At 39.3% G+C, this 12,657-nt stretch overlaps 1 protein-coding gene across 1 annotated transcript; it reads right to left on the reverse strand.

The window, feature by feature from the left end:
- Positions 1 to 242: 242 nt before the first annotated feature.
- ADH1C (alcohol dehydrogenase 1C (class I), gamma polypeptide) lies at positions 243 to 12,418 on the reverse strand. Its single transcript, XM_039710430.1, has 9 exons — positions 12,270 to 12,418; positions 9,239 to 9,340; positions 7,932 to 8,070; positions 5,483 to 5,570; positions 5,155 to 5,374; positions 4,056 to 4,316; positions 3,434 to 3,569; positions 2,066 to 2,204; positions 243 to 632 (listed from the first exon to the last, which is right to left on the reverse strand). The coding sequence occupies exons 1-9, from the start codon at positions 12,285 to 12,287 to the stop codon at positions 608 to 610; spliced, it is 1,128 nt and encodes a 375-aa protein (XP_039566364.1). The 5' UTR covers positions 12,288 to 12,418; the 3' UTR covers positions 243 to 607.
- Between the last annotated feature and the right edge of the window lie 239 nt (positions 12,419 to 12,657).

Here is a 12,657-nt window from a genome sequence, read left to right on the forward strand (position 1 = left end):
TAATCTGGTAAAATACTGAGTGGTTAGACATTCTCCAGTACCTAAGTCTATTATTTACTGAAATTGTTAATTCAAACACATGGTCACCATAAATTTTAATTTCTGCTATATCGTTCCTTGCTTATTAGGCACTGGCATGATACAGTCATTCAGGATGGATACACAGTTCTAACCTAGAGTTTCAATATGCTGAACTGCATGTATAAATTTTTTAAGCTTGCAGTGTTACGGAAGCCTAAAGAAAGTTTCATTCCTTTTTATTTATTGAAAGATTGCATATTATAAGTAATTTTAAAAAATCCAAACTTTTTAGAACATCTGCTGTAGAACAGGAGCAAATCTTGTAATTCAAAACTGGCTATTAAGAAAAATTGCAGCACAATATAAAGGATTTAAAACAAGAATGAGGAGAAAGAGGTAGAGGAAAAAAGATGGTTTCATTTATAAAATCTGTGCTTGAAATTTCGGGTTTGAGCTTAATTCTTTTATTCCAGGGTAGTGGTAGATCTGTCAGGAAAGCCTTGGTTTGCATTTCATGTGAGTTGTATTGACGGATGGTGAAGTTCATACTGGTGCTGAGCCATCTGCTGCTTAACGTCTGGGAATCCTAAAATGTCAGGACACTGCGGATGCTGCAATATAAAATGACAAGTTAGTGACTAGTAAATCCCCTGGGGTGGCGTCAGCAGAACACTGCTGTTTTCTCTGATAATCTGTGCTATTGCTGTCAAACAGGTACTCTCTCCCTGCCTGCCCCTGCCCCAGCTTGCAGCAAAATGACAGAACAGATGTGCAAACTTTGCTGCAGGTGTAGAGAACAAAATTCACAGAAGACTGCAAAGTCTTCACTGATGAAGCCCAGGGCTCCTGGTAATTAATTACCAGCTATAGCCAGAGAAGTTCCTCAGAGATTGGCTTAGGCACATCTTTCCAATTACAGAGTAACTGGTACAGCTTATTCTGCTCTGAAACACTGAAGGATTATACTCCATAAAAATGATCAACTGCAACATGCCTCCATCTTCAGGCTTACTATCATTATCTTAGCAAAGCTGCAGGCATCTCTGTCCTCACCACTTTCCTGTTTGTTGTACTAAAAACTAAAACTAACATTTATAGCCTACATAAAATAAGGACAATCAAAAAATTAAGTGTGTGCTGCATTGTTAGTACCTGAGAACAAACCTCAGGGGCTGAAATCCTTTTGTTACTTGCTTTTTATATTCAGAGCGAGGAACATCTAAAATAACTGCTAGCAAATGACAATGAAAAGAAAATATTAATGTAATTCTCCAGACTCTGTAAGTTATAAACATCTAGAACTTTCACATATACTAAGATATACAAACGTATTTTCTACTTCTGCTAAGGACAATTTTCAATTCCCATGGTGAGTCTTGTTAAATGTCTCTATCAAAAAATATTTCCAATTTCATTACCCTGTGAAAACAGTCTGAGCTGAATTTTCACAATATTTGAGGAGAGCACAAGAGCTAAATTCTGAGTTTGCAATGTATATATATACCAAGTACTTAAAATTTTTTAAAGCTCTGATGCTCAAGGTAAAGTACCCAGTGACTTTAGGACCAATTGGACTGGGACTCCGTTCCTAACTCACAAGAGGGAGTGGGCTATTTCTGTGTTCCTGCTCGTCATCCTGATATGTTTCTTGGAATATGATGTAGCTAACACTTGGCACTCTACAGCTTGGCATTCCCATGCTCCCTTGGTTGTGTGCTTTATTCCACTGAGTACTGGGACTTCCTCAATTGTGTAGTCTTTTCTCCCTCTGCCACCCAGTGTCTCTGCTCAAACTAGAATCTGAAAGTTCCTCTGCAAGGGCCCGCTGCATTTCAACAGCTGAAGGTTTGCTGGCTTTATGACTCCAGCTGCAGCTCATGGGAACACACTGGGAGGGATTAAGGGGTGTGCTGGGCTGCCTTGCCCATTCTCTGCCCATTCTCTGTGAAGTCAGACTTTGTCTTACCATACATCTCCTTTAGGTTATTTGTACATATATTTATACATATATTTATACATTCCTTTACAATGAAATTATGTTTACCTCTTTCCTGTCCTTAGAAGATCAAATCCTTCATTGATCTTTGTGAAAGGTAGTGTGTGGGTTATTAATGGATCCAGAACAAACTTTTTCTTCATGTAGTCAGCAACCAGTTTGGGAACTGCATCTTTACTCTTCCAGCCTGAAAAATACCCCACAGAAAATGCATAATGAAATTAAATGCTTCTGAAAATACATAAAACCAAGGGCAGCTTAAATTTTTAAATAAACTTTCTATAGCACAGTAATAGCATGAAATGTGGCAGCATGGCTTTTTTTTTTAAACATGGGGTGCCAACAGAAAACACGGAACAAAGTGCAGCTATTCCACATATGACAAACCCAGCAGAAGACCAGTACAAATGTCAGTCTTTACAGAATCCAAATTTTCCCCCACATCAAACACTGTTTCAACTTAATCACATTTCATACAAAAGCCAGAGTGCTGACATCCATGTTGGTAAGTTGAAACTTGACTGTCTGCTCAAAACTAGGGAGTGGGTGGTGGATGTGTCTCTCTTTTCTTATAAGCACCACCAGATAAAGCTGTCATAAATAGTTGAATGCCCTTCCAGGGAAACCTGATTTGTCTCTGCTATTTTATTCAAGTGTCTTTTGAATACATGAGAGGAACAGGTTACGAGTGAGAAAACCAGTTATTGGAAACAAGTTTTCTGTGGCCTTTGCGTTGAGCGAGCTAGGACTTGCTGAGTGTGGGACTGCTGAGAGAGCTCCAAAAAGAGAAAGAATGGGAAGGGAGTGTTGGCAGCTGGCCAGGGGCTAAGCTGAGGTCTGACCTCAGTGGAACACTCATACAGCTGAGTGTATGCCCTGATGTCCTTTACAGTCCTGACTGTCCATCTCTCCTGCCATCTCTCCCTCTCTTTCTATTCTTCTCACTCTTCTTTTTGCACTTGCTCTTTTTCTCCCCTCCCTCTGTCCTCTCTCCCTCTTTATGATTTTCTCTTTTTTTTCTTTATCTTCTATCCTTTATCTCCTCTTATCTCTCTCCTTATCTTTTTTCCTCCTCTTTATTTTTATCCAACGTCCTCTCTCCCCTCCCCCTCATTTCTTTTTTGCTTCTCTTCCTTTTTTCTCATTTTCCTTCTTTCTTCTTTCTTTTTCCTCCCTCTTTTTCTCTGTTTTCTGTCTTTTTATGTCCCTCCCTTTCTGTTTTTTTTTTCTTCCTTCACTTGCCATAATAGTTCCCATAATTAATTCCCTTTCAACTTCTTTTTCAGCAAAGCAGCCATCAATACTGCTTCCAATAACACAGCCACAGTAATTAATTTGATGTACCCTGTTTCAAGGATGCCAAGATGATTTACAAGTTTCTCAAGCCAGTTAAATCACATCTTTCCAAGTCCTTACCTCCAAAGACGGAGCCTTTCCAGCTGCGACCAGTGAAGAGGAGCATGGGATCAAAAGTGATCTTTTGTGCTGCAGGGGGCACTCCCACAATCACACTGACTCCGTAGTTATACTGACAACTGGCCAAGGCTGCAGTCTGAATTAGAAACAGAGGGATACCCAGAATCAGGCAAGATTTGTTCTTGGGGCACAGAAGTTTGAACTCCATCTCCTCCTCTCAGGGCTCTGCTTGCAATTAATTTTTTGTAACTGAAACCACATAAAAAATTATCCATTGTATCTGCTCACACCATTGAATCTGCTCTCACTGGTTAAGTATATACTAGCTTTGCTCTTCTCACCCATTTTGTCTAAACTATTAGTGATAAGCCACTTGTGGACAGCATGTGAAATATGTGACATGTAACCACCCTGGTTTGGCCAGGGCACTACAGTGAAGTTCCCTCTCCTAAATTTCTGAGCATGCTTCTTTCCCTGCATCTCAGTGGCCGACAGCTGGACTTAACAGGTTTGAAGTTAGCTTGGTACTCTGGCAGTGGCTCCCAGCTCCTCTTCCTCCTTGGTGCCTGGTGGCTTGGTGAAGGGAGTGCTAAGGAGTCTCACCCCATCTTTTGTTGCATACCATGGTATCCGTCCGGCCGATGACCTCGAAGGAGTAGTCCACACCCCCTCCAGTCATTTCCATCAACACTTCGTGGATGGGCTTATTGAAATCTTTAGGGTTGATGCAGTCAGTGGCTCCCAGCTCCTTGGCCTTGGCAAACTTGTCCTTGTTGATGTCCACGGCAATGATGCGGGAAGCTCCAGCTGCCTTGCAGCCCATGACAACAGAGAGGCCAACTCCTCCGAGGCCGAAGACGGCACAGGAGGAGCCTGGTTCCACCTATAATAACAACCATGTAAACATGGCATATGGTTACAGGCTAGGGAAAGTACCCTGCATTTCCTCATTATCAACTGGATTTCACTTAAGCCACTTCTTGCAATTTAGAGATTACCTGCTGAGAAGGAATTTGCACATGGATACCTGCTAGTGCAGTAGCCAGCTGTACTGTTATAATGCTACATGTGACTAGGAGAAATTCTCCCTAATCAACTGGATTTCACTTAAGCCACTTCTTGCAATTTAGAGATTACCTGCTGAGAAAGAATTTGCACATGGATACCTGCTAATGCAGTAGCCAGCTGTACTGTTATAATGCATGTGACTAGGAGAAATTCTCCCTCAAATACATTTCTGAGACCCGCTTTTCATTATATGTCTCAGCTTCAGGTTTGGACACACCTTTTTTTAATGATGCTTTGTATTTTACTGGTGTTAAGATCTATAGTGTCACTCAACTCCTGACACTGCCAGCCCTAAAACTCACATTCATATATTGCTACAATTGTGAGTGTTGCCTATATGTGTTGCTTCTATCTATTCCTAGACTTCAGTTACAATAAAAAAATGAACTCTATTGTTACATTTTTCTAGGGGTGGTAAAGCTATGAGGGAAAACAATATAGATGGTAATAAGTAATTTTACTGGATTTTGAATTGAAGACTTCTGAGTACCCTAGAGACAGAATCTGAAGTAGGCAAAGAACTAGTATCTTCTTTCAACACTGAACTGAACAGAGTCTGTATCTCCTGGCTGCCATGCTGACAACCCACTTGCAGGCTACACAATCTTGAACAGACACCATAAAATATCAGAAACACTCATCACAATATTTACCTTGGCAGTCTGCACAGCAGCCCCGTAACCAGTTGAAAATCCACAGCCAATTAGACAGACTTTTTCCAGAGGAGCAGCAGAATCGATTTTGGCCACAGCAGATTCATGCAGTACTGTGTATTCACTGAAGGTACTTGTACCAAGAAAATGGTGAATTGCTTTTCCTTTACAGGTGAATCTGGTGGTGCCATCAGACATGAATCCAGGACTTGTACCAAGGCTGTTTGAAAGATGACCAGAAGTAATGGCAAGTGAACTTTGTTGTTTGTAATCAGTTTTGGATAAAGTCAAATCAAATTAGGGTTGTAAGTAATCCAGGAAAACTCACTCAGTTTTACTGCACAGGTTACCCTTGGCATTTAAGCAGTTATTGCACTCCCCACACTGTGGAACAAAGAGTGGAATAACCTTGTCTCCTGGAAATAAAACAGTAATGACAGAGGATTAAAAAAGGCAAACAAGACGCATGCAGGTAAGAACATGAATCAAGTGTATTTAATCCCCAGGCAAATATGCACTAGGAATGCAGCCATGGTTTTATTTCTACAGAGGATTAAAAAAGGCAAACAAGACGCATGCAGGTAAGAACATGAAGCAAGTGTATTTAATCCCCAGGCACTAGGAATGCAGTCATGGTTTTATTTCCTTCTGCTGCATTTTTAAGATGAACCACCCCTCTGTGTTTTATATAAAAGACATAATTAGGGCAAAGTTATGACAACTAATTTTGATATGCAAAATTTCTGGTGTCTTTCCACAGAACTGAGTCAGACCTATGTCAAAACCATGTTATCTACTGACACTTCTGAAGTACTTATTCAGCAGTTTATTGCATCTCCTGTGTAAAAATAAGGTGGTAATACACCTTCTTTCAGTAAAGAAACTGAGATTAAAGTTGACATCCACTAGGACAGCAGATTGAAGTGCCAAGATAACAGGGCTGTAAACTGTGCATACAAAGAATGGGGAATTAAACATTAATTTGCCAGTCCTTTTGAGCATCTTTACTATATAGCAGTCCTATTACTGTTGCATTGAGTAAAGGTAGGTAAAATACTTGTCTGAGAAACAGTGGCACACACAGGCTAAGCCAGCATCTCTAATTCTCTAGCACAATTATGTGATTGACAAAGTAGCACATAGCTTCCCAGTGCAAGTTTTTACTCCTATGCAATTTCCACAGCCATGATAGATGGTAAATGCCTAATAATTTCTAAACTGGTATTTCCTAATACATAGCAGTTTATGATTTGTCAGTTTTAAAATGTGGCTAATCCTTGACACATTGAAAGTGAAGGGAAATTTTTGATTTCCACCAAAAAGTGAAAAATACCCAGAGAACATTAAATGCCCCTACTACCTCAATTCTGAGTTAACTTAGAACTGTGTTATGGTCTTAGCAATCATGTTGCTAAAGAAATGTTGCACAAGTGGAAGCCCTTTTTCAGAACTTGGAGATGTAAATTAAGCAACATCTGAGAAATATGATTTTTGTGCATATATGTGTTCAAGCCTGCTATTACAGCTCACCTGGAAACACAGAGCAGCTAGAATTAGACAACAGAGAGACTTATTCAGAACTTGGAGATGTAAATTAAGCAACATCTGAGAAATGTGATTTTGTGCATGTATGTGTTCAAGCCTGCTATTTCAGCTCACCTAGAAACACAGGGCAGCTAGAATTAGACGACTTACGAACCCAGACATAACAGAAAAAGCAGCTATACTGTCACTGATATTTGCAATATACATGCTTGTTTGGAGGTAAAGCGAACCCAGACATAACAGAAAAAGCAGCTATAGCTGTCACTGAAATTTGCAATATACATATTTGTTTGGAGGTAAAGCAGAAATCTCTAATAAATTTTTTTATACATATGAACCTACTTTGGACAGACTTCATACTTGTCAGTATGGAGAAAGACACTGGAAGTACAGAGGTGTTAAAAGTGGGCTACTCAGGTATCATAACAAACTGACTGGAAATTGAGTGATTCTGTGTAGATTTTTTTCACTGCATATTTTCTCTTAAGAATTTACCCCTTGTCAGAATTTTTTTGGTCCTATAAAATTGTGGAGGAATCCCATCTCAGTTTGCAGAACTTGGCTGAAAATTGTCATCTTCAACTGACTATCTTTGCACTGTGGTTCAAAGAGAACACAGGGAGGGGAGCAGCTGGTCCAGATGAGTGTCCTCAGAGCAATCCAGCCCTCAGGGAGCAGTGCTGCCTCACCTGCACTGGTGCTGCCCACATGCAAAGCCTGCAGCAGGGTGGGCATCCCAGTTGTGCCCTGATGCTTTTAAAGTGAAGTAAGACCTAAGTTCTGCTCAACTGAAGTCAACAGATTATTTATCTGTTAAGAGAATTAAAAGGTGCTTTGACTTGTTTGTCATCTAGTGCTTTGCTTTGCCTTATCCTTGAGAAAGAAGAGCTGTATAAACTGTGTTTGGAGAACCTGCAGCTAATGCCTGATTTCGTATGAACAACAACAAAGACTCTACACTCTTAGTCCCACAACAGGAAAAACACTAGGTAGGTGGAAAGCAAGCTGCAGATGTTTTTTGCCAAAACCAAAAGAAATTTAGTAGAAAATCTGAAAGTATTTTGGGGACACAGAAAGGTATAAACAGCAGGTTTATATCCTTTGAGGTATCCTTGAAAAAATTGAGATTGGAATATTTTCCTGTGCAGTAAAAATACTCATGAAAGAAATAATCTTTGACTTGAGGAGTCTGGAAACTCAGCACAGGATTTTTTTTCAGTGCTGTTTCATACCTGGCTTGACTGCAGTCACTCCTTGCCCAACACTCTCCACAACACCAGCTGCTTCATGCCCAAGAATTATTGGAAAAGGCATAACCATTGCACCAGTTACCACATGGTCATCAGAGCGGCAGATCCCAGTGGCCATGATCTGATTCACAGGAAAGACAAGAATATTTCTGCATTTAACTGTGTCACGTCATATGTGGAAGTGAAATTATATTCTACACTTGGAGAAGCCACTTGCTTCTCTCCCAAATCGAATCTGCACACAATAAATCTACAGATCAAACAAATTTAGTTGTCTGATTTAAGATTTTCATGGTGTCTATTAGTCTTTAACCTACAGGGCAAAGCTCCTTTGTGAATGTTTGCTATGCAGTACTGAGCTCTATAGGGAGTCTGATAGTTTTTCTGTAGAACCAATGTTCTAGCAATACAATTATATAGGGAGAACAGAGTAAATTAAATTATTCTTAATATTAAGATACAAATACTTAAAAAGAAAGTGTGAAATATTATATAAATATTATAAAATTATGTAAATACAAATTAACCATCATAGATTATAAACATAGAAATATTGTGTATAGTTTGTATTTATTACATTTAGATTATATGACAATATATAATAGATATTTTATATAAATGATGTATTAAAGAATTATTTTCTATTACAGAAAATGACACAATAATTATATTATTGTGCTGTGTATATATTTAAAATATTTGTATATATTACATTTAAAAAATTAAGCTAAATAGTGGCTTATTTTGCCTTTTCTTCCAGCTAGAACAGTACTCTTTCTTTTGAAATATTCAGGTATGTGTTTACAATTTTTATTCTGACAAATGGATTTGTCAACCCCAACAGAGGGTTTTCTTCATTTCCTCACTTGAAACTATTCAAAAATTAAGGCAGCTGCTGAGTTCCACTGAGGCCAATACCCAGGTAAAAAAGGAAGCTCCCAGGCCTAATGAGCTATTTCCTAGCACAGATTCAAACAAAGTAAAATAAATTTTATTGCTCCACAATACAGGAAATTCTGATTTTTGCCTTGCACTGTAATTTTTTCAGCCTATTAGAAAAACAGATGTTAGTGAACCAAAAGTACAACCCTGAAAAACTTTTTCTAAAAGAACCTTTTAAAATAAAGTTTAAAGGATTTTAAACATGTTACATAGGAGCTCACTGATTAGTAACTACTTTCTAGTAGAATGTTTTCTGCTTGGGTCTTAAAAATGTATATAACTAATTCTGATTAAGGGCAAGATAGAATGCAAGTCATAGGAGTTGTTTCAAATTTTATTTTCAGTACCTTTATGCGAACTTCATGTTCTTTTGGTGGGGCAACTTCCACTTCCTCAATACTGAATGGTTTATTGGCTTCCCACAGCACTGCTGCCTTGCATTTAATAGCCTGCAAACAGAGCAAAGAAAATGGGAATGGCACTTGCATTTTCAAGTTACCACACAGATTCTTCCCTTTCTGCATGTGAAACTCCTGCCCATATTTGTGGAGACAAGAGGAAAACTACAGGGAAGAAAACCAAACAACAAAAAAGTCAACACCAAAGGTCAGTGTAAGCCTGTTTTTCCCCCCACCAAGATCATGTCTGACTTTGCTCATCATTCTGTCACTTTTGTCAAATTTTCAGCCGCATGTGTAATAGTGTCCTAGGTAATGGGAAACCCTACCCATTCTCATTGCCTTTTGCTAACGTCCTTGGTCAATTTGTTTTTCTGTGTTGGATTACTTGTCTGTATCTTCTTGAAGATGGCACACTAAATGATGTCACTTATCAGGCTGTGATGAAGTCTGTATTGCCTAGAACTGTCTGTGTTGGGAACTGACAAAATTGCTAAAAATGGAATTCAGAGCCTAGTACAGATGTATAAACCTTCTAATAGAGCCCAAGTTCAGCCATGAGGTGAGGCTGAAAGGACACCTGTGCAAACCGAGGTAGCACTACACAGAGGTAATCTTGAACAGTCCCTTTAAGCGCAGTATTATCCATGCTAAGGTACCCCCCTTCTCAGAAGGGATATATAACTCAGATGGATTTACTACCCAACTATCCAAGACAGTTTTTCTCTCATCTCTTAGACTGAAGTTTGTCCATGAACTCTTCAGGCTTTGTCCTGGTAATGACAGGCCTTAGGGCTCCTCTGACCATCTGCCACTAGGAGAAAAAAATCCCCTCAGAAAAGAGAAAAGCATTGTCCACACCTCATCCCAGGCTCTCAAACAGGTTTCCTCCCTGCAAGCTCAATCCTAGTGTATTCAAAAACAGTGGGACCTCTCTGTCCCCATAATTGCTGTTCTTCCTTGGAGGTGTTAAAGATCTCATCCTAGGTCCTTAAACAACCCCAGTCCCTGAAATATGATTTCTTGGGTGACACACTATAAAGTCCTCAGTCCTTCTGTTAAGTCTACTGACTGCAAGTCTACTGACTTCTGTTAAGTCTACTGACTACTTTGCACTTGCAGTAACTCAGAGTTAAAGAGCATTATCTTGAGAAGGAAATGGAGGGGAATCAAATCCAGGATGCAAGAAGTTTAGCACATGCATATTTATCCTGTGTGACCAGGACAACTTAACACCAGCGTGCTGCCAAAGCCACAGGGGAAAACAGAATACTAAGAAATTTTTAGTATCAAGGCTTTTGAAGTAGAAGTAGAAATAATGTCTGATTATCCACAAACTGAAAACTGGTAACAAAGAAAATAATTATTAGGAAATAGTAAACATATGAAATAAAGCAGCAGACTTCCAGCAGCTAGACACAGAAGTGGGATGGGAACAATGCTTTGAAAAAAAGTGCATCAAGAGATATTTGCACTAAATTTAAGTTTAATGTTTAGATGTAAGTGTGATTAGTGAAAAATTCACAAGTGTGGTCAAAGATCACATTTCAAAGGGCACTAACTTACTTATGAAAAAAGTCAGTATATTTATTTATATTGTATTCCACATAACGCAGTGATGATTCCATGACTTGCTCATGCAAAGCACAGGTAGTGTTTCTAAGAACAAAGGTGGCCAAGAAGTGCCAAGAACAAACAAATCTCTCCTATAATGAGGCCTTAGTTAACTATGTATTTTTCTGTCTGCTTAGTCTCTGTGAGCTTCTATGGCTTGCCATAGGATCCCACAGGTGCAGCAACAGCACACTATCATCCCCTTCATCTGCTAAAAAAGCACCGTCTTAAGAGTTGTTTCTCTGCTCGTGTGTTCTACCAGCCGTGTGAGTTACTGCAGTGGGGGAGGGCAGCCGTAGAAACACACCCTTTTGCAGGACACAAGGATTATGCTGCTTGGTTACATAAATTGCACTGTAACTCCCGTGTTATTCCAAGATAAACATCGTGAAATCCAAACAGTTAAGCTACATCACAACCTTGCATTTACTGTGCTCCATCCAATGCTGAGTAGAGGACTGAACTTGGTGAATCTACCTACAGTAGGCTACAATTAATTTTGCACTTGCAGTAACTCAGAGTTAAAGAGCATTTTTTTTCCTTTCTCTTTTGGTTTTAGAATAGTCAAGACGGCTGGCAGTAACAGCAAATGATCTTGGTACTATCTTAAAGCACATTCTAGCAAGGTGCATGCTTTCAGTTGTTTTCCATTTCTAGTTGCTTGTCCTTAATCCCTCTTGCAGGTCCCTGGGTGCCTGTTAGCATCTTGCCAGCAGTGCAAGAAGGAACATATATTGGTATCAACCTCCATCTCTCTTGTCATCTAATTTCTAGCAAAGATGTAACTTCGATCCCAGCTCAATATTGCATTGCATGTGAAATTTACTTCTTGTCTTCATTAACTAAAGTTTGAGACTTGTTATGTGCATATTCAAATTTAATGACTGTCCTAATGCCAGCACAATTCACCCTGAAATTTAACACAATATTAGCTATATCTTCTTTTTAGAAAACAAGCTGATAGAATTATAAACAAACTAAAAATAGTTTAAACTACTGTAGGATCTCAGAATAGAAACTGATAGATAAATACATTGGTCTAAACACTTAGTACATTCTATCATATTTTAAACTATCCAATCAGATAGTTTGAAAAGTTTGCTAACTCAGACAGGATGTTATACTTATTGTGGTGCTAGTACCTTATGTTGCCTCAAATAAACTATTGCCTTGAAGAGTTAACAACCATTTCCTAGGAAACTACAGTAGTCTGCAAATAAAGGCAGCTCTTCTGTACCAGCTTTATCATAAACTCTAATCTGTGCTATACCACCAGGACTTACAGTGTCCCTGCAAATAATTCACCTTTAAAAGTGCATTACTCAGCTGCAGCAAAGAAATTTTCCTAATACAAACTGTTGCTTACTTTGCCTGCCGTGCTCATGTTGATGGGTGTTTCGAATCTTGCCACCGCTGGTTTCTTGCACCAAGAACTCAGTCACCCCCAGAGCAGCTGGGTTGCTGCTACCACAAGTCCCCTCCAGCACACTGGAACCTGGTTGTGTGAAGTGCTCCCACAAGTGGACTGCTCTGATCTTTTAGCCAAGCCTCCCAGCTCAGAGTCCCACCCCTTAATCAGAAAAAGTGTTAGAATGAGAGTGAATGAGAGTGAATGAGAGTGAATGAGAGTGAACCACTCATCTGATGAAACCTCACTCTTTCAGTGCTTCCATCTTCCTGGCTCCTTTGTCATACTATTCCCTACCCTTTGCAGCTCACCTGTGGTTGCCCTCAGCATCATGGGACAAAAGCAG

The sequence above is a fragment of the Passer montanus genome, unplaced genomic scaffold, assembly GCF_014805655.1.
Source record: "Passer montanus isolate IOZ18808 unplaced genomic scaffold, ASM1480565v1 scaffold23, whole genome shotgun sequence".
In the NCBI taxonomy this organism is placed as follows: Eukaryota; Metazoa; Chordata; class Aves; order Passeriformes; family Passeridae; genus Passer; species Passer montanus.

Excerpts from the sequence above, each read along its gene's own strand:
- ADH1C (XM_039710430.1), bottom strand. Across the intron at positions 5,375-5,482 it reads AACCTGTGCAGTAAAACTGA|CCTTGGTACAAGTCCTGGAT; the intron begins GTGAGTTTTCCT and ends TCTTTCAAACAG. Across the intron at positions 4,317-5,154 it reads CTGCTGTGCAGACTGCCAAG|GTGGAACCAGGCTCCTCCTG; the intron begins GTAAATATTGTG and ends TTGTTATTATAG.